Source organism: Apteryx rowi, unplaced genomic scaffold (assembly GCF_003343035.1).
Source record: "Apteryx rowi isolate R43461 unplaced genomic scaffold, aptRow1 scaffold_105, whole genome shotgun sequence".
NCBI lineage: Eukaryota > Metazoa > Chordata > Aves > Apterygiformes > Apterygidae > Apteryx > Apteryx rowi.
Genome location: NW_020447253.1, coordinates 1,984,316 through 2,007,064, shown reverse-complemented (window position 1 = coordinate 2,007,064; position 22,749 = coordinate 1,984,316). Strand labels below are relative to the sequence as shown.

At 35.6% G+C, this 22,749-nt stretch overlaps 1 protein-coding gene across 2 annotated transcripts in view; it reads left to right on the top strand.

Moving 5' to 3' along the window:
* The window catches only part of RBFOX1 (RNA binding fox-1 homolog 1), a 295,192-nt gene that overhangs the window by 242,756 nt on the left and 29,687 nt on the right, over positions 1-22,749 (top strand). The window contains exons 11-13 of one of the 2 annotated variants that reach the window (XM_026068551.1): positions 898-1,030; positions 15,596-15,638; positions 19,024-19,088. In XM_026068551.1, the coding sequence (XP_025924336.1) occupies positions 898-1,030; positions 15,596-15,638; positions 19,024-19,088 (241 nt within the window). Of the gene's footprint in view, positions 1-897; positions 1,031-10,932; positions 10,973-15,595; positions 15,639-19,023; positions 19,089-22,749 lie in introns of both variants that reach the window. The other variant, XM_026068560.1, reaches the window with a different exon arrangement.

The window sequence follows — 22,749 nt, the reverse complement described above, 5'->3', positions numbered from 1 at the left end:
AACTAGAAGAGAAAGTAAAGCAGAAAGTTTTGTTTCTCTTTTTCAATTAAAAGGTTTATGAAGAGAAGCTTTACAGTCATATTACAGAAAAACCTCCAAATTTTACTTCATTACCACAGTTCAATTTCTGAAGAAAATATTTTATCTTAATGGCAATTAAGGTTCACATTTAGTTGTAATGACAATATAAAACTGTTTAATTTCTTCTTCGTGTGCCTAAATTGTTTCTCTTGGGTCTGAATGTTATCTGAATTCTTATAGATACTTCCAAACTATACAACTCTTGCCTTTGAAGAAATTACAGGTGTCATTATGAACAAAGTACAGCCCCTGTCTCTGAGAAAGCTCTTGCTGTATCTTTCTTTCCCCTGCTACACAGTTCAGTCCCAGTTAATAATCAACTTTCTTAATAAAAAGTCTGTTACAGTTGTAGAATCATTGAATAATTGAGGGGAGCTACTGGAGGTCACCTAGTCCAACATCTCACCCCCACCCAATGCAGAGCCAGCTCAGAAGATAAATCCAGCAATGGCACAGAAATATCTCTGGCATTGTGAATTTGACCCTGACCTGAGTGGCTTTGACCTCAAAAGTCTCCTATTAGCAGCACTGGCTACAGCAGTAACCATTGTTTTTAATGAATGTCTTCTAGTCACCTACCATATTGCCATCTAAATTCCCGGTTTTCTGTTTTCTATTTGTATACGAAGGTTTTGTGTAAGAAAATGAAGCCTTTTGTTAAAAGACTAATAGTTTACCTAATTTGCAACTCCCACATCCACTTAGCGGCATGCTTTAATACAAGCACAAACTCTCTGCTACATCACCAGTACTTTACCTTGTTTTGAAATGGTGGACTGATCTGAGTACTTTATATTCCTCTTGTCTTTTCCCCAGTGCCAGGATTTCCTTACCCTGCTGCAACTGCAGCTGCTGCTTACAGAGGTGCGCATCTAAGAGGCCGAGGTCGCACAGTGTACAACACGTTTCGTGCAGCAGCCCCCCCCCCTCCAATTCCAGCCTATGGCGGGTAAGTGGATCAGCCTCCTTTACCAATTTCCACGAATCTCAGGCTACGCAGTGTTTGCAACTGTGGCGCATGCTGATGGTGTCTCACCACAGAAACCAATGCAGCGTGCAGCCAATCCAAGCGCCCAAAGTGGTGCACCTTGCACAGAGTGTTGAAAAATGACTGTAATTTGTGCTGCCATGGTTGGTAGCCTTAAGCATTTCAGATGTCACATATTGTTATGTAAATTCTCTTAGAGACTGAATGCTATGGAACAGAGAAATTGTTTCGGCTAAAGATGTATTTTCAATGATTGCAAACATCTGGTTATTAAGGAGGTTGGATCAAGTTAACTTCTTTTTCCTCAAATCACCCACTGAAAGTTGTCTCTGGACCTGAAGGTTTAGGGTTTTTTTACAGCGGTGTGTTTAGCTTTTCTAGCTAACGTTTTTACCAAGGTAGAAATCGAGGCTGCTTTTCTCAGGGCCATGTGCTTTTCAGTACGTCTGCTTAAATAATATCTTAGGATTTGCCTGTCAGTGACCTGCAGTTACTAAAACCAAGTAGTAAATTAAAGAAGGAGAGAAATTCATAGTAGTCACTTTCAGAAACTTGATAAACTTCACATAATTCAGAAATGTCGTAAAAGCATGGCGTATTTTGAGGGAAAGGAGAAGGAAACAAATTCTCTTCGTAGCCCTGTAAATGCTGAAACAGAAGGCTTTTGTATGATGCATGTGATCTTTAAGCCCTGGTATTGTCAAAAGATTTTTCAGCTATTAGGAAATCAGGCAGTTAAGGAAAGCAGTAAACTCTGGTTCCACGGCCAGAATAGTATTTTGTGATAGCATCTTGTAGTAGATGTGCCTCTACTTCTTTGTAGAGCAACCAGATGTTTTAGATAAAGGGTCAGGAAGGTTTGGAAAGTCTTTGAGTGAAGGAGATTGTTCTCTCTGCCCTCACTAACCCCCTATTCCACAGCTCCTCTGCTCTCGCTGTGGATATCACCCCATGAGGGGGCTTACAGCACGAGATCGTGCTGTGACCCTGTCCTCCTACTTCATGGCAGTGACAGACGGGTGCCTTTTGCTAGTTTTCCCCCCCTGGGCTTCCCTGACAGTGCTGAGAAGAGCTTGAGAAGGTATCAAGGGCTGGTGCTAGCTTGATCCTTTCCACACTGTTGGAACACAATACCAGGTTTAGGGAGGTGTCGGAAATACGTAGGCTGAGACATAATAAGGTCAGAAGTTGCAGACTAGAAATGGACCAAACAGTTCAAGGTGGTGCAGAATGAGGCACAAAATCTGTTTGTGGATATTGTGATACTATTGTATGTTTGATATTGTCATGCTAAGGGAGTATCGGTGTGTTGTCCAGCTGCATTAGCTTGTTTAGATCCCTTACCAGCCTTTTATAATTAAGCTGCCTATATCTATCCCTGGGAGAAAGCACTTTCCCATGAAGCATTTATCCTGTTAAGCCAAGAGACATGTCATTTGCTAGACAGATTTGCAAATACATCCAGTCAGTCAGTCATTGAACTCATTTTTTGGGGATATTTGGAACAGACACTTTGACTGTTCCTCTATATTAAGCAGTATCACCTCAGAGAAATAGGGTGTTCTAAAAAATTAATATGAAAATGATGCCACAGAAGCAGGTTATTTTTGCAAAAGTGTATTATATTGTTTTTTTCTTTAGCTGCAGTTCAATAAGCAAAATAATACTACCATGACTTCCTGGAGGAAGACACCATGATTTTTGTAAAAAAAGATTGCCTGAACTAGCTTTGGGCGAGGATGACATCCCACCTAATGCATCCTACTGTCACCCAGATTGTCTCATTTAGAGGTAGTCCAGGTATTTGTGCATGGCAGTGAAGGGAGCAAGTTTAGAATGCCCTGCAGGTGCAGATTTCATATCTGAATGCCTCCAATGTGAAATGGGTACTGCATATATGAAATAAACATATATATTGCATAGTACAGCACCAATATATATTTTCAAATTTTCCTTTGTGCTTCTGAGTCATTAGCTGTTTACCAGCTTTAAATTACAGGCCCTGCTTGATTAAGACCTCAAGTTGATTCATGTTCTGAGCTTGAGGGTGAAAACAGCCCTACTTAGGTTTCCCGAGTCTCATTTAGGCTTTAATTTAGAAGAATATTTGAAACTATCTGAAAGAACACAAAGTCACAATATTGTGATTTCCTGTTCCACATACAAGTTTTCCTTCTACTTTTTGACCCATATTTCCAGCCAGTAAGCTGACTTAAAAGTCTGTGAAGGCAGCAAGGAACTTTGCCTCCATGATGGGGGTGTGTGTGTGTGTGTGTGCGCACGCACAATCCAACAATTTAACAATAAATTAATGTGCTTTAGAAGTTGTCTAGTTAGAAAAGAAAGTGGACTCTGTCCTTCTGTTTATTTTAAAAATAAATTCTTAAATCTGAGCACAGTACACAGTATGTAGGATGATCACATATCAGCTGTTGATTTATTACCATTTTCATGAATTTATCATCTTTAGCCTGCATGACCTTGACCAAAGTCGTAAAGCAATGTAGGAAAATATGTATCAGTTATGTGGGATACACCTTTATTTACCTTTGAATTGGACAATTCTTTTTTCCTTTTCTTAGTAATTGTAAAATAAGTCAACCCTATGAATCCAGCAAGCAACTTAAATTTGATGTTCGCTTTCATCTTTATCTAGAAGTGTCAATATGGGAGCTGTGAGTGTGTGTTTTATATATATGTTTATAGTTTACTTCAGTGACTCAGCAGCAAGAATTACATTTCCAAGAGTAATTCCTATATATTCTTATGTAATTGTACAACTTACTGTCAGCATCTTTAGGCCTCTGACCAGGTCCTCCAAGTCTAACTTAAGTTAGATGCCAGTATAAACACTGTGAACACCTGTTGTAAGTTGATGCGAAAGTTTGACACTGCAGTCAGGTTCTGAAATGATTCAGAACTGGGCTCCCAGATGTCAGCTAAGTAGTCGAACACTGTCCTGTGGGGTGATTTCACAGGTACGTTGGACAGATCTCACCTACCTCCATGACCTACTCTTAAAGCTGGCTTTGGAGAGAACTGTACAATGCTGCACTGGAGCAGTAAGAAGTTGTGTCTTCTCACTGGTCTGATGACTTTACTGTCTGAGATAAACCTTTGGTAATCCAGGGCTCATGTTTGCCAGTTGGTAGTGTTTTCTAGTACAGTCTGACTCTGCAAAAGCTTTCTATTGATTAACTGAAGTAAGAGTCCTTGCCTTAATTTAGGTAAATCTTAGTTCAAATATTAGTCAGGTTTAATTTTTTGCATCCATGTATCCTTTAAAATAAGGCACGGCTTTCTGATTACACAAAAACAATTTCCAACTTCTGTAATTCTTACATCACTGCAGACTTTAGCATACCTCTGTTGCATTGGTCCACAGTGAGATTAATTAAGTTTTATTCTGAAATAATTTCTTTAGCCTAGTGTATTGGATTTTGTACTAGTAATGTCATTTATATAGTAATACCATTTGGAATTTCTTCGAAATGCTTTGTTCCATGCTAACCCATCATTATTCTGACCTATCAAAGAAGCAGAAAGGGATTTTCATCAGGAAAAATCCATTAATCAACCAAAATAATTTACAAATATGAGGTTTTCAGTCACAATGGAAGTAGGAGGCAGGGAAAATTACAGAGAAAATAGAGTTCACAGGAAATGCATCAACTTACAGAAGGAAGCAAACAGCTTTGAATATCATTTGTTGATAAGAAAAATGGAAGACCCTTTGAGTGTTGTTTTGGAATTAGTTTAGTAGCAATTTCTCATTTTTTACTCAAGGAAGTAGCCCAACCTTAGAACCAAGAAACAATTTCATACTGAAGTATTTCCAGTGGTTTAAAGTTATGTTGTAGACTATACTACAGGAAGGAGCAGAAGCAAGATGGAGAATATAATTGCATTTAATGGCTGGGAACATGCAAGGTTTATGGGATCCATTCCATTCTTATGTGTGGGAGTAGATTGCAGATTGATGGGTAAAATGAATGCAGAGTAGCTGAGAAAGGAAAAAAGGTGAAGGCTTAACCCAGAAGAAAATCTTTTAGTGGACTGTAGGAAAGAAGAAATATTTTAAAGATAGGGGAAAGGGATATAAAGGTGTTTGCATGTATGAAAGGAAGAGAATAAAAGAACATAGGCAGATAGGACAATATATGCAAGGAAGAAAGGATGGTAAGGAATGGTAAGGAGAGAAAAGGTGTATGATAAAAAGTGGAAAGAATGGCAACAACAGGAAAATTGAAATAAATGGTATAGGAAATAAAAATGGAAAAAATAAATTTAATAATATATGTTAAGATATAAAATATATCCTTTCTATTACAAATTATACCCACCTCTTGATTGTGAAGACAGTTTTCAGCCAATTGTTATGGTATCCAACTGTTCCCTGTGCCAGAACATACCATATCATGTATTATACATTTTAAAAAGTTGCCAGAAGAATGTGTTCTCGGATAGCTAGGTATCATAGAAGAACATGGACAGGAAGGTAGGAAGAATGACAAGAACTCGAATAATCTCAAAATAAAATAATTTTGTGAAGTTGGGGATGGGAGTAGGAGGAGTAACATATTATTCAGGAGCTATTCCCCTTTGTTAAAGTAATTTCAAGTGCTACCTTCTATCTGATTCAAAATAGAAAAGAAACTACATTTTCCAGTAAATGTTCACTCTCTGATTCTTTACTCTGAATTTAGGAAGGTAGGATAATTAATATAAGCTACTATATTTACTACTTTTATACAGTGGGATTTTTTTTCCAATAGGTTTCTTTGGGTTCTCGTAAGCTTACTCCTACTTTGGACTCTATGCTTTATATATATTTGCAGTGGTTCAAACAAACAAACATGTTTTGCCAGCTCATAGTGATTGATGTCTTCCAGCTTCATTCTCTTCTATGATGCCCTCAATTAATTTTCCAAAGCAAATAGCATAATTTGTTCATGACAAAAAACGTTGAAACTGGAAAGAAAAGAAACTGGAATTAGAGAATACTCTAAAAAGTTTGGAGCAGCATTATTATTATCAATTCTCACAGAAACGTTTGTTCTATATTTACAACAGTGAAAGCTGTGTTTTTAGAATGTCCAAAATGTGTTACTTCAATATTTAGTCTTTTTTTTTGGCTTATCTTAAATGAGGTCATAATTGTATCTCTTCTATTAGTTGTTTGATGAAGTATATAAAAGGTATACTGTGGTTTCAGCAAAGAGACCAAAACCTGGACGATATGTTTAGGACGGTGAAGGTGACCTTATTAGCAATCAGAAAACAGAGAAGTTTTGTTTCTCAGGTGCTTTCTCTTACTTGTGACAGAGGGGAAATACCTGATTACAACTGTGATTCCTACTGCAGTGGCTGCAGTCATGATTGTGATGCCTGTCTGTTGCACTGAATCAATCACTGCATGCACTTAAGCTGCTTTAGGTTATTTATGTTAACTTGTGCAGATTGTGTGTATGGCTGAGGGCCATATATACTCAGCTGGTATGAAGTTATTGAACTAAGGTTTGCGCAATCAAGAACTGTCTTCTTATGCCATTGATAGATTAGGCATTCAACCTAATTCTTTTGAAAAATAAGAATCAAGAATGGTAAGAAAGAAAGGTGTAATTCTCCCAGAATATTATAAAGGTGAATTCTAACTTAGTAAAGATTTCGTCTTAATGTATTTACAAAAAAAAAATAAACTATTAGAAGACAGAGAGAATGAAATAAAGCAGTTACAACAGTGCAAAACAGATGTATAATGAGTTGGTGAGAAAACAGTGTTTCATATTTAGCAAGAAATAATTTCAGGAAATAATTACTGCATATTCATAACATCATTTAGAGGCGTATTTTCATATTAAATCAGGATTTCCGTATTCTCTGATTTTTCCTGAGCACTATAAAATCATAAAGTACATCTGCATAAATCCCCCAAATCTGTTATTTTAATGCATCCAGCTAGTGCATTAAGATAGCATCCATTTCTGGGTGAAGCAATTCAGATTTCAATAATGTGGTTACTTCCAGACCCTGTGTTGGCTTGTAAGGAACTCAAGATTCATCTGTCTGTCAAGATAATTTTTTGAATATAAAGTGCAAAACAAGTTGTGGTGAGATGGGTCCCTATGTGATATATTCACTCTCTTCTGAGGCTTGAGACTTATCATCTGTTCTCTGCCTACAGCTTCAGAGAGAGAAGAGGAGATGATGAGCCAAATTACCCTTAGGAGAATTATTTACTGAAGGAAAGAAAGAGAACATAGCTGTTGGTTTTCTATACTTTGTCCTTCTGATAAAGGGCACTGTTATAAAATAAATTTGACTCCACTGGTAAGACTGAGTCACAGGAGTCAACAAATGATAAAGATGGTGAATAGAGCAAATATACTCTGAAAACATGAAGAAAAATAAGAAGCAAACTTCAAAAGAAGTAGCAGGTTTTATATTTAGCATCAATATCATACTACAAAACTGTATGGAGAAAATAAAATGAAATCAGCTGATTTCTTTTCAGCATGCATGCCCTGCTTAGGAATGTTACACTCATGTGCCTGATGCTGTCACTTCCTCTTACTACTAACCAAATTTAATGATGGAGTCATGCATCCATGCTTCATTTTAGTGTAGGGTACATCTTCCGGTATATCATTTATCAAGCAGTTGCAAATTTAGAATTCAAAATAAGTTTGCATCTGTACATGACGGAGCATTATATGTAAAAGGAAGGCCTAGATAAATGAAGTAACCTATCCAAGATTACGACTGGCTTCATTTGGGAATTCTAAGTACAACAGCCCCTATTCATCTTGCAATGTCTTCACTACAAATTCACACATCATCACGAGGAGGAAGAGAAAAAGATCCCCTTTCTGACACATATTTCTCAAATGCATTGTAATTCAATTTTAAATTACAGAGTTTAATAATAATTGAAAATAGTATGTTTTAACATACTAATACAGTTTTTTTTTTTTTTTTTTTTTTTTTTTTTACAATTAGTTAAAGTGATACAGAATTAGATTAGTACTTAACAGTTGAGACGATCATGATTCCTTAGAGGTTCCTATAAGGTCCAAAGACCTTATATCATTTTTTACTCAGAGCCTCTGTTTTTCAGTAAGGATATTTTCTTCTGGTATTAATCAACTTTTTGTTTATTTAGCATTTCTATAGTTGTATTCATGTTTCTTATGGTAATGGAGATATCCAATTATTTTTGAAACATACTTCTGAAGCAATTCTATGCTGCCGCTAGTCATTTTAAAGGTTGGAATCCAGAAGCAACAGGTAGACAAGAAAAAGTAGTTTTGTCACATATTCTTTTTCAGATCAAAAGAACTAAAATACTTCTTCTGTTTTCCCCATATGCACTGATGCATCATTAGTTTTTCTCACTGGTCATCTTTTGGAATTTAAGTATTTCATGTTAGATAAGTTTGTCACCAACCAGAAACTATATTGAAGATATATTGAGATGGGGGAATCTTGCTGCTACTCAGAGTTTTGTTACCTCCTAAGTATAACATTAAGCAGTAAATTTTGAAGCACATTTTTGAGATGGATGATTTTTTGTTACACACTGTAATTTCAAGTAGATTATTGCCTGTGTAACATGGCGTATGTTGAAAGACGAGAACGTATTTCTTTACTGGGAATTACTGGAATGCTGGATGAGAGTAGCACTGAATGCCATCTTTACATGGTCATTTTTGGATTAGTTGCTTGTTAACCTCTTGCAAAAATGTTATTTGAATTGCATGGTTCCACTAAGGTTTGGGGTTTTTTTTAATCCTGTTATAAAAACAACACAGGTTTATCCTTATTTTCTGCAGCTCTTGTGCTGTTTACAGAACTGGTAGCCTGATGGAGGGAACAGCTGAAAATGCAGAAACTCTTTGAACTGTGTGTTACATATAGCTACATGTTACTGAAAATAACATCTTGAGTTATACATTATATGCAGAAATGTGCAATTTTAGACTTTTTCTAATAAGCATTAAATAATTTTATACAATGTACAGCAGCACTAACCTAGGTATCATCTTCTTGGTGCGGGGGCTGAGTTTGACCTCTAAATAAAGGAATGAGTAATCCTTTCCAGAAGATATGTGAATGTTTAGAATATTAAGTCCTTTTCTTTTGAATGAATGTGTGTTTGTTCAAATGCATGTCATCTGAAAAACAAACTTGCTATATGAAATTCCTAATAAGGTTCTCCATCTTCAGTAAACTTCATATCATGATCTCATCGAACTCTTTCCATGTTGTTCATGATTGTGTACTTCTACCTCACACTCATGTGGAATGTTCTGTTATTTCTTACATGCAAACAGGTATGAGAAAAAGCATGTAATATTTTTAAGTACTTAAAATATCAAAACCAAAATGTAGGGACACTACCATGTAAACAGTAGGCTTTCTGACTACTGCCTGTGTAGACCAGGTTTGGCATATCCTGTTCTGGAGATATAATATGTGGAAAAACACATAAGTAAACTTCTGACCTTACTGAAATGAGTGGCAGGGACTCTCTGATTTAAGTGGAGCTGGGATTTCATACATTGTTATTCCATAGTAAACTTTTGTTATTGATAAAGTATAATGTGGTTTAAGTGTATGTATGCGTATGTACAATTTTGTCAAGTGATTCTGAGACGTACCAGCTCAGCTCTCTGGATTTCAGGCATATGAACTCAATAGATTGCTTGTATTTCTGATGTGAAAATTCTTCTTAATACTGCAGAGTGGCTTAGGATAGCAACTTGATGATAACTAGTATTCCCAAATTGAAAATACTGTTGCCAAAAAAAAAACCCCAAAACCCCAAAAACCTATTATGTGCTCCTGTATTTAGCTCTTGGGTTGATTCTATTTGATATACCTATTTTAAGTTGCAGAACTGTCAAAATAAAAGCAAAACTGCAGGATTTATATTACGTATGTAATTGGTAGGCCACTACTGCGTAGTTCCAGTTTCAGTCAGTGTAACCATTTAAGTCATCCTTGCCATACTGTGTCTTCCATCCTGAAGGATTTAGAATCTAAAATTTGAACTAGTCACACTGACAATTTGTCTTAGCTGAAATGCAGCAGTCTCTGGGTGAACTCTTAACAGCAACATAACGATACTACTTTTTTTTCAGTTAAGAAGCTGTAATGTATCCAACCAAAGCTGCAGGGGCGTTTCAGAACCATAGTCATGTTCACCAAAGTTGTAAAATGATAAAGTGAGGAAGGTTGATACTTTTCTTTTATGAATAATGCTATGATATTCTTAACAGACGTATTGTCACTATCTGAAATGCGTATCAAGCCGACAGCGCAGTATCTCTGAGGTGTGTGTAGGTCGAGGTAGTGAGATTTGACCCAAGGGGTAGAATACCACCAGTAAGATTCTTTCACCCATTCCCTCACTGTATGCACTTTTGTTTTGTAATGACAAAGACCACTTTGTTTCAGAGCGCTGACATGGTTACAGGACAAGAAAGGAGTATTTCAGGAAATAACATTATGTTGGTGTAGCAAAACTGACGGCAGGATTGGCCCACTGAAAAATTTTAAAGAAAAAATGCTGACTATTTGGGATTTCTTAAAAAAAAAAAAAATCAAAAATATTCTCCAATTCTGCCATGCTTCGCCTCTCTTTGACTAAGCATTTGGCATACTTTATAAAGATCTTATATTCAGTACAGTTTCACCTCTGATATTATTACCAACCTCCTTAACCAATGTGCAGAGTGCCTGCATTCCCCCCTCCCTGTGTTCTTGTGACAAGACTAACCTCAGCTCTGCCGGGGTTGGTGGCATTTGCATGTGGAAATGCACTAATATGGATGTTTTTCTTTGTGTGTGCATCCTTGCAGTGTTGTATACCAGGATGGATTTTATGGTGCAGACATTTATGTAAGTATTCATTGATGTGCATGCTGTCCTTGTACATTACCAGAGTCATTCTTTTTACAAGTTTGCTGCCTAGCTTGACTCTGTTTTGTCTATTTACCATCCCTTGCCTGTCAGAAAGAATTGAGAAGAATATCTCTCATATTGGAAGACCTTTCTGTTCATTACATCTATCATTGTTCAGTGGAGCTGAATTAACTCTTCAATCAAATGCTGAATGAATGCAAAAAGATGTGAAAAATGCACGGGGGGGGAAGGCTTCTCCCTTCAAAATTAAAGTTCTAAGAAACAGGTGTAAAGGTTAAAAACAAAACAGAAACATTCCTCTGCAAATCCCAAATACTTGTTCTTAAAATCAAAGCAAATTGAGTATTATTAGTACCTGAAGTGTGACAATACTGTATGGAGAGACATCGACCCAATTAGGAATTCCCAAATCCAGGCAATATTTGCTTATATGTAAGTCCTGCGGTGACAGTAAAGCTTAATTACATAGTCAGTTGAAGATATGGCTATGTATTGTCCTTTATCAGAGTAGACGTCTGTCTGCTCTTTTTGAATCTACCTATTTCAATTTAAATGAAGTAGGTAGAAACTGCTCATGGTGTAAGGAGTGGTTATATTTTTTAGTAAGGATTGATAGGACTGGATCCACCATTACCTACCTCACATTAAAGCCTCATTGGCTACCAATTTCATTTTAAATAACTTTTTTTTTTTTTACATTTATTACCAATACTGAAGTTTTTAACTTGAATATATACAGAGGCTACTTGGTCTGAGTATACAAGAAGTTTCAGATGATTGAGGCTGAATTTCACTCTTCTAAAAGTAATTAGTTCTTATACCCTATATTCACAGTCTTTAAAAATATATGGATGTAACATATTTTATTGATATTCCACTAATCTTTCACATTTGTTATCATTCTGATAAAACGATATGATCCTAAATTACAGGTATTTAGGAATTGTCTTTATTGCAACGGACAGCTTTCTTTAACCTAATTGTGCTTCTGTTGTACTGTCTCTCTTGAGATACAAAGAGATGGATTAGGTGAAATTGGGATGGACATTAAAAATTCTGTAGGAAGTGCTAGAAAACACTACTTATATTTATTATGAATAATCTCTTAGAACTATTTCCAAGGGAAAAGAATTTTTTGGATCAGTTTTATACAAAGGAAAACCATTTGAATTTATGGAAGAAGTGTATACTACTTTTCTGATGGGGGGAAAAAAGGCTAAAAATTTGAGTAGTTTAAAAGTATATTGAATTAATATGGATTAAGATTCTCTCTTTGTGTACTTAGTGATGTTATCAGGAACACGTTGTTTATGATACCTGAGAATCACCATTTGCTGAAGGCTAACACAAGTGTAGTATGCTGCTTAAATTTCACCTAAACACAGTGCTGTCAAATTTTTGAGCTGTATAGGATATGTTGTACGGTGATGAATTTCTTCAAGTGTGGTTTCCAATTTTCATTTTTTTTCAAACTGTCAAAAGAACATGACATTCATTTTGCTCAGTTTACCAACCTGAAAATCTGAAAAGCAACAAGACATCTTTCTCAGGCTTGCTTAATGTGATAGTATAGGTGGGAACTAAATGTTAATGTTACAGTTGGTAGTTTTGGAACTCGCTGCTGCTGAAAAACATGAGTATCTCTTTTGATGCTTGAAAATAACAGCAGTCATACTTTTGGTTTTACTCTATTTCATTTAAAGATGGCCTTCACCCTCTCACAAACTCTCACATTTCGGCTCCAAAAGCAGGTGATTTCAATGAGGAAGATGCTGAAGAAAATTCCTAATATCCAGTAGCTTCAGTTTCACTCTCTGCAGTATTCATGTGCTTAAGAAAATGGGATGGCTGTACTGATGCATCATTTGCATTTACTTGCTGGCTCATATTTTTGCCTGCATTTCTTAGCTTCTTAATGGAGAAGAATGCTTACCTTTACAGTAGTTGATAGAATTAAAACATTTTTGTGGAAGCTGTTTGAATTTTTTATATTGTACTTAAAACTGCTTATTTTGTAACTTATTTTTCTTCACATTTGTTCTTTCTTGCATCTAAAACATTTTGAAGGAGGGAGAGAGAGAGAAAATTGGCCTAAGTCAAAAGAAAATATACAATTCACAGTGTATTAGTTCTTTGCAGCAGACCAAGTTATTTATTAAATCCCAAATGTTCTACTCAGCTAGTCTTTTTAAATGCAGAGCAGATGCTTTGTGAAAAAGAGAAAATTAAAATTCAAACAATATAGGTTCTAATAGTAAATAGGAGAGAAAAGAACCTCAAAAATACCAAAGAGAGCAAAGCCAACGGAACAGAATGCTGAAAAGCCAGACCAAAAATATACATTAACCAGTATATCAGATTGTGTTTCCTTCTGATATGATTACATTGAGCAGTGACAGTAGTATGGACCATGCTAGGTTATGGACCATTCATAACTAGGTATCACTATAGATATGCTTTTGATGGCTAGCATGTGTGCAAAGGAAGTAGAGAAGACAGAGAAAGATTCTGGTTGGGTAAAAGCTATAGCGAAAACCAAGAACAGCAAATAGCCAGAGTGGATTAATACTAACCAGAGGAATAGAAGAGAATAAGAATGTAAAAATAGTAGGAGGGAAATACAGTCTAAAATAAAAAATCCACAGCCACAATTCTAAATGTAATGTAATGCAGTCTATAGTTCATATATTTTTATATGAAATGTAATAACGCCTCTGAAATAGCTGAGTTATTGAATTCCTTTTTAAAATGTGCCTTTAATAAGGAAAAGTAAAGGAGATGATTAGGAAGTAAGGAAGACCTTTTAAAATTAAGTATTGATTCACTAAGAGAAAAAGTCATTAAAAAAGAATTAGGGTTGCCTGCCAGCAAATATAGAAGTTCCTAGATGAAGATTGACACCTGTGGAAGTAAGAAAATGCACTTCACAAAATAAAACAAAAATACTAACAGACACAGAAATACACAGTTAAAATAACAGCTCTGCACTATTGCTCTGCTTTATCTTAAATCTGTTTTTTTTTTTTTTACCATTGTCATAAAGAATGTTTTCAGAACATGTCAGTCTTCAATCCACACATAAAATGCTAAGAAACATGAGAAACTTCCAAACTCTCACAAGACCAGTTTTAATCATGCCTTAGTAATACTGTTTAACCGTGTTTATTAGTCAGTCTTACTGTTTATAGCGAGATTTTCCAACCTCTTCTCAGGATCCTGAACCTGTGATACTGTAATAGTAAGGGGCCGAGAGGGTGTATAAGTACAAAGGTAGATTAGGATTTGTTCCACGTTACTGGCTGAGAATAAGGCATGTTTTGTGAGCATGGGCCTGGAAACAGATCATCAATAGCTACTGCCATCTCTTCTAGCTCAAAGGTACGATGGTATTGAGGCTGGAGCCTGTATTTCCTTCCCAAGGAAAGAGGAGGCATTTTAGGTAAAAGTGTACTGAATGTCTAAGTAACGTTCCCTTGGTACTAGGCGGGTGTGCCCAGACAGGGAATCCATTGCCGCCACCAGATACCGCGGAAGGCGCTGGTCGAGTGCGAAAAGCAGAGAGGTGCCCTTAGCTCCCAAGGCTTCCTTTCCAGGACCAAAGACTTTGTGTTTCGTAAACGGAGCGATACGCTGTTTTCTGGGCTTACAGAATTAGAAGGGAGGCATGGAGAAATGCCTTTTCCAAGGGCGAAAGCCTCCCCCGAGAGCCGCGGGCTGGGCCACCTGGTACGCTAGCCACCCCAGCGCTCCACCGATGCCTGCTGAAAGTCTGGAGATCTAATGATGAAATGTCCTACTGTCCATACTGTTTAAACCTCAATATTGTATGGATGGAGGAAGAGGAAATGATTGTTTCTTCTTTCTATACTCTGCAGGGCTGGGCGTAATTTATCCCATTTTTAACCCAATTTCTCTATTTTTAGCTAATAAGGCAGGTATAATTCTCAATAGTAGAGAAAGTTTTGAACCTTGATTAATTTAATATTCACAAAATACTTTGAGAACCTCGAGTGAAAGGGTGTATAGGAAGTAGAAATGAGGAAGAAATATTCTCAACATTCACATAGAACATTTACTATGTTAGTAAGAGGAAAAGTCTACGGAAGAAAATAGGCATTGTTTAGACTGGTTTAAATATACATATCTACAAAAAACACTGTCGGTTCATCTGAGATCAAGATCGAGTAAAATAATTTAGCTATTTTAGGAGGGAGTATACATATTTATATATGTTTTTGTGATCTATAGATATGTGTTTGTTTAACTTGTTTTTGTGCAAATTATACTTACTAAGTATGTATACATTTTATTTAAAATACAGATATATTTGATTTTCCATACATTTTCATTTTATTTTAGCTTATTTGCAAATTCTGTGATCACTTCCAAACATGATTAAGATTACTTTGCAGCAATTGGTTTCTGATCTTCCACTGATCCCACTGACCTTTTTCAATTTGCTGGAGCCACAGAGATGTATAAAACACTGAGAGGAAACTTGTAATGAGTAGCTTTGGGGAATTTGTCTGAGATCTGTCCTTCCTTCCCTCTCTTTCCTTCTCGCTTCATTCAAATCATTACATTTTTGTTTCTTTATAGAGTAGTATTTCAAGAGCCTGTGTATGGCAATAAGTTACTACAGGTATGACATACTGACTGTTGAAAAACCTCATCATGCTGAATGTAGCCTGCTGTAAAATCATACTAATACTCAAATCATTCGGTGAGAATACGGGTTCTGTGTGTAAAATGTTAAGAATAGGCTACCAGTTGCATTGTTTTGCATCACAAAATCACAGATTTTCTTCAAGTCCCGTGAAGTACAACGCTCACGGCTGTGAGTGTCCCACTCAGTATTTTATGCCAATGAGTTATTTCGTTGTATTTGGACTGCAAGTGTATTGGCTTTACACTTCATTTTTTAAAGACAACGTAATCTGCTATAACATTGCAATATCATTCTTCTGAAAGTAGCGAATATGGGAGCACAGATAAGGCAGTAGAAATTATTTTAGCCAAATGTATTATTTTAACTGATTTTTCAAAATAATACCTTAAAGCACAACAGTCAGATACTTTCTGCTTGAATGTACTTAGGGAAAATAAAAACAGTTCTAAAACATTTCTGAAACATAGGCACTACAAATTATGTTATTTATTACTATGTAATTATTACAGAATTTAGTTTTAAATGTTTCACATGCAGTCTAAAGCATGAAGATAAATATTCAGTGTATCACTCAAGGGATATATATCTAGTAGATATTACTAGTGTATTCTTCATCTAAGATATAGGCCAAGTTCAAAATCAGAAAATTGTCAGGTAGAACTTGTCACGCAGGTTTAGAGTTCACTGGCTTGAATGACAGATTCTCATCCTGATTCCCAATATAAAGTGTACCAAGACTGCAGAAAACAAAATCAGTAAAAATTATTTGCTTAAGAATGTTTTTAAGTGTAATTTTATAAGAGAGTATGCTATAAATATGAAAATATGACATGGGCTGTTAGGGAACTATGACTCAAGTAACTTGATATCAAAAAATTTAGACCCCTTGGGTTTAGATTTCAAAAGTATTCAGGCGGGTTCAATAACTTAGGTCTCTTTTTCTTTTTATTGCTTTAGATTCAGTCTTTTCAGGCCTCTCACAAATTTAATGCTGATTGTTGAATCCAAAGCAGCTTAATAAAGTTCAGAGTTTAGCTTGATTGTTCAGCAGCATTTCCTTGATGAATGCAGATCAAAATGTAAGCATAAAAGGAATTTAACTCTTATATTTAGGGAAAGCAGGTTTTGAACAAAAAACAGATCTATCTTCACAGACTGACCAATTTTCAATGGTACTTAAATAAAGGAAAGCAAAACAATTCTCACAGAGCCTCCCGTCTGTAGGTTTAAGAGCAGCCAATATGTGAACAGCCTGTCTTATTTGGGTCTGATTAAGAATATTGCAACACTGATCCTTTTAGGTAGTGGCCTCTTCTCAGTCTTCTACTTCATTATGTGCCTAGTTGGACTGAAGTGAAGTGACCTTTCTCATTTAAGTAAGGGCTTATAGAATTGGACTATTAGGACACATAGAGAAATCATACCTGAGACTAATTAAGGATCATGGCATTCTACAGAATCCCTTACTGTCTGCTACAAATTTTCAGGACTGGATCATGAAAACGAGCTTGTAAAATTGAATATCCTCTTTCTACTTTTCCCATTTGGTACTCCATGATAGCAGAGATATTTAGACCTCAAAAAATAGAAGGGAGAACAGCTGAAGTGTATCATCTCTCACCATTCTCCTGGTAGCACAAGCCAGGCCAAGTGTGTCACTTCTATTATCTTCTCCATCAGCTTCAGTGTTTACTGGCTCTGTTTGCACTTGGTGACATTCATTATTTGACATCTGATTGACCATATGGAAATACCTGCAAGCAATATTTGCCTATTATATGTTTATTAGTCTATTATTTGCTTATTAGTCACCTCTTGCTTTATAAAAATCAAATGCTCGAAATGCTAATGTGTTTCTTGTCAATGCTTCTTTGCTTGCACAGAGAAGAAGCTTGCTGCAAAAGAGGCAGCATATATCACATATATAGTATACAGCACGTATAGTATATGAAACCTTACTCCACCTCACTCTAGTGTTTGTCTCGCACAATGGCTTCGGGCAGGGAGCTGACCAATACTGAGTAGGTAACTACTATTCTTTAGGTGAGCACTTGAAAAAAGTCCAAAAGCGTGTTCCTCAGCTATGTTGACAATTCAAAGCCTGGAGTTTCTAACTGGCTGTCAGTTATGTGTAGAACATATGTTTATTCCTAGGGTGATGTGTCATCATCAGCTGAGCAGTGAATGATTATTTCCAAAAATAAACTGCTTCAGACCTTCAAACCAAAAGTGGCTTACGTCTGTTAGGGATGAACGCGTTTTGCCAAGTAAAGTGGTAGAAAGGGAAATAGGTTGTAACAGTCGGCAAAATGATCTTCCTGCTTTTCTAGAAAGTAAGAGCGATTTTTTTTATTTGTGAAATCAAAACAGAAGACTCAAAGAACTTTCTACAGTAAAAATAAAATACTGTTTTAGTAAGGGTTGACACAGAGTAGTCTGTTCTTCATGCTTCAGCATATTATCTTGCGTGAATACAGCCTTCAAGAAAAAAAGATCAATCCATTAAAACGCACACTTTAGCAAGAGGGGGAGTTTCATTCAAAGCTGAGAGATCTGAGAGTTTCTTTTTCATCTCTTCGTTAAGGTGGGGGGAAGGTGGGAAAGGAAATAGGACAGTCCCACGTCCCAGAGGACTCTGGGGTGGCGAATTCTAATTGGAACGTAAATAGGGTTTGCGTTATCTGCGGAGACTGGCCCCTGCTTGTTAATTGGCATGCTGAGATCATTTTGCAATGCTTGATATAACGCCCTGGTCCATTGAACAGGAAGCTCTGCTGTTTTCACAGTTTGATAATCAATGCATCACTGCACACAATTCCTTTCAAATGTGTGTTTGTTTGTCCTGTTTGCTTAATTGAACAGCTGCAATTACTGTTACATACAACTGAATGTTAATTCAGGGAAGAAGAGATTTTTCCTTCTTCATTATAATTTTATGTATAATTTGGAAACTTATATAACATTAAGTATTAATTCAGTATGCAAATCCAAAAAAAATCTGATTAGCAGCTGAGACTTTTTTTTTCTTATAACTTTTTATTGATGTAGCCTACACCTCATTCTTAAGAACAATTGCTACTTGAAAACTTGTAGAAGAATGCAGTATTGTCATATAAAAAAAATTGTTTTGATGAATACACTCCACTGCTTTTTCCTGATCTCTGGAACAAACCTTAACAAGTACAAATCTGTGGTGATAAATTTTGCTTAACCCTTCACTGGAATATTCAGTATGTATTTGACCCCTTAACTGGATTTACAGCATGACAGTAGTATTTCAGTCGGTTGTTGCTAAATTTTGTGAAACATTGTTTACGCTGCTGTAGCAATACAATTAGAACGTGAGTTTGTGTTTCAGGGTGGTTATGCTGCCTACCGGTATGCCCAGCCTGCCACTGCCACTGCAGCTGCCTACAGTGACAGGTAAGAGCTAATGTGTTACTAATAAATATTTGACCAGTGGAAGTTGAAGATGATTTTATGAATTTGCGTTGTTTAAGTCTCATAACTGTCTTGTTGCTCTGCAGATAACTGTGATTTCTAAAGCAGGCTGTTTTATTATAATCCATGAATAGCCATAAATTGAGGGATTTTAGGCCTTAATTGAGAATTACACATGAGACATGCACATTCCCAAGCTGTAGATCATTCAGTTAATGTCTGTGACCCTTGTGCAATGTAGATAAATATATGTACAGCTTCATGATGGTCTGCAACTTAAGATCATTATTTGTCTTATGAGTATTATTTCAGTTGATTTAGAACCCAAACCTGTTGAATGCCCTCGATTCCCACTGACGTCATTTTAGTCAGTGGAAATCGAGAATGAACTGTATCTAAGCTTGAACTATCCTAGTCAAAACTATTTTTTTTCCATTTGCTTTCTTTCCAGACATTTTTTGGAATGCTGAAAAAAAATTCAGTTACACTTCTTTTGCTGTATATTTTTATCCTAAAAATATAAACTACATTTGGTGAAAATAGTATCAGGAATGAAAGATTATTAAAATCTGCATAAGACAAACATGCAAAGACTTTTGTAATCTAGCAGGGATGTCATAGAAATTAACTCTTTTTTCTTAGAAGATGAAAATCGTGATCCTTTTGAAGTCAATGTCTGAATTGCTATTGACTTCAATAGGAATAGGATTTTGTCAAACTGCATAAAAATAAATACGCATAAGTCTTTGTAGTGTGTGGACATGATTTTGTAATGAAAATAAGGAATATACTATTTGTTCTTAAGAAATTGTACCTTTAACAAAATCTATGCTACCATTAATACTTTTCAAATCCTTGAAAAGTGTACAGTCATAAAGGGAGGAATGTGTATTGCGAAAGATAGATATGTGCAGATCTTATGGTTCACAATAGCAGCAAGAAGTATGGTCGCACTTCTGTATTCCTGATATAAGAAAATTTTCCCCCGAAATCAGGGAGAAAATTTCTTAAGTCTTGAAATGTATTGAAAAATTACTTTGAATGCTAAATTAGGCATTGTTTTTAAATATTTCTGTTTCTTAAAGAAATCAACAGATAAAGAAATTTTAGTGAACTGTTTCTTAGATTAAATGCTGTTCATGGATTCCGTATTTTTAGAATAAAGTACTATGGTCTGAATGTTACAATGCTATGCATGCATATTTGCCTCTCAAATGCTTATTCTGGGTAATGAAGATACATTTCTTAGTTATGTGAATAAAAATTTGCATGTGTGGCTGAGGCATGCTGTGTCAGACAGGTAAGCGAGTTACTTTCTATTAATTTTGGGTGAATAATATCAAGTAGATACTGCTGTTTGCACTTTGTTTGCGATGTCCTATTTCTACTGAGGGTAACCTCCAAGGCGAAGTGCTACTCCGTAGTTCCATTTCATTTCCACAAAGGCGTGTTGTTAGCATGTCGCAGGGCTAGGATTCTGTGAGCTTATAATGCAAAACAATTCCTGAGTCTAAAAACTTAGTAAACTGAAAGGACAAAATTATAAATAACCTCCTGTGGTTAGCCATTTTTTGCCAGATATCATTCAGGTGTCTCTGGATCATTTTATAGGGTGTTTATTTCTATAAATAAATGAATTTCTGAAAATCTGTATGTCACACAGAGAAACTGAACAATATCAAGATGACTTTTAAATCTTTAATTACGAATTAGTGTACCTTCTCATAAAACAAATCACATGTTCTGCTATTTGTAGAGAGCAAACGGCACTAAAAGTTACGCTGGCAATGAAAAGCAAAGGATTTGCTTAAGAGGAAGATAGTGTTCTTAAATGCTGTAAAGAAAGCTTAAGATGCTATCAGTATTAATACAGTTGTTATCCTTAACTATTTTTTTGAAAAAACTCTCTAATTTGCAGATGCACTTTGTGTGTAATTAGAACTGTAATAGCCTGAGTTTGCTGCATAATTTTAGGTATCTTAAATGAATTTTATATCTTTGGCTTTTTTTTAATTTAGTTTCTCTTTTTAAATGTGGTTACCCCTCGTTTCTGACTTGCTTCCCCCAAGTGAATATGGTATCTTGTGATGATTACAAATATTGTAATTGAATTTCTTTATGGGGGAATCCTAAAGCTAGCATAGGAAACAAAACAGAAACAACCTGCTCAAACATTTCTTTGCATATGTGAAACTATATGCAAACATGGATACCTCTGATTACTCACAACTACAATTTGTGTTAATTTTATTAGCTTTTCATTGATTTTTCACTGAATGTAATTTAGCAACCCTTTTGTGAATCATTAGTCCTGTAAGTGCTGAAATACAGTTCAGTACGATTGCTCGTATCTGTTCTTCTCAATGTAATAATCACCTGCTGTCCAGTGATGATATTGAAGAGTCCATATTTGATTATACACTGCTCCTTTTCAGTGTTGATTTCAACCCCTATTTAAGTTAATTGTAAATGAAATATACTTACTGTTTATATTAAAACCATGCCCAGTAAAATGAAGTGAGTGCCAACAAGTATATACTACTGAGGCAGAGACATAACATGGAAATAATGCTTTATTAAAAAAAATATTTTTGGTCACAGATCATATACATGATGAATGGCAAGGTTCCATATTTGACGTGTTTCTTTAATTGCAGAGATGGAAAGAGCAAATCTTTAGATTGGAAACATATTTTGGTAAATTAAAAATAAAGGTTAACAGAAAGATTTGGGACTCCAGAATCAATACAGCAAGTCAGTGGATAATGATCACTGTAACAGAGCCCTATTGTGAAGAAATGCAATGGTATCCGTGTTTGTCACAGTTGGAAATAGTGCTGGGAATAAGCAAAGAACGGATATATAGGGGAGAATCAGGTGGCAAGGAAACAAATGAAAGCAAAACCCTAAGTTATTTGTTAGGAAAAATCATGTGCTCATAAAAATAAATTCAGAACTGAAGTAGGCCTTGCAGATATCTCCAGTCACTTCTTAGACTTATAAAACTGAAAGAAAACAAAAACCCAAGCCAAAAAAGAGGCATTTTATTTTATTTATGAAGCAATATAATCACTGAATATAACTCAGAAAAGTAGAATGGGGTTCTCACTCTATGTGATCCATATTAAATTTCTCTTAAAGATTTGAGCCTCTTTGAAGAATTGGAACAATTTCATCTTTAATTTTCCGATATTTAAAGTGTTATTGATAAATTCCCCATTTCTTATAACTGATAAAAGGGGACCTACTGGCCTACATATGTTCTTCACCATTCTGGAGCTTTGCCTCCCAAACTCTTTAAACAGATACTGTTTGGAAAGATAATTGTAATGATATGCAAAAGACACTAAATCAGATGTCAATAAAATGTCCATACAGCTTTTACTCAGCTTTCGTGTAATATGTTAAAAAGTATAAATAAAAAGTATAGTTGTTAGATTTCTATCCAAGTCTGAAGTAAGGAAAACTAGCAAAGTCATCAAATTTTATATTTATGACATAGAACAAGTCGAAGCATGGCAGTGGGGCGTATTGTCATTTTGTCATTGCATGTTCACTTGGTGTTGCTAGTATGTCTGTAATGCTGTATTGGATTGGACAGATCCATCACATAGCGCAGTGAATGGCTTGCTTGAATTAAGCC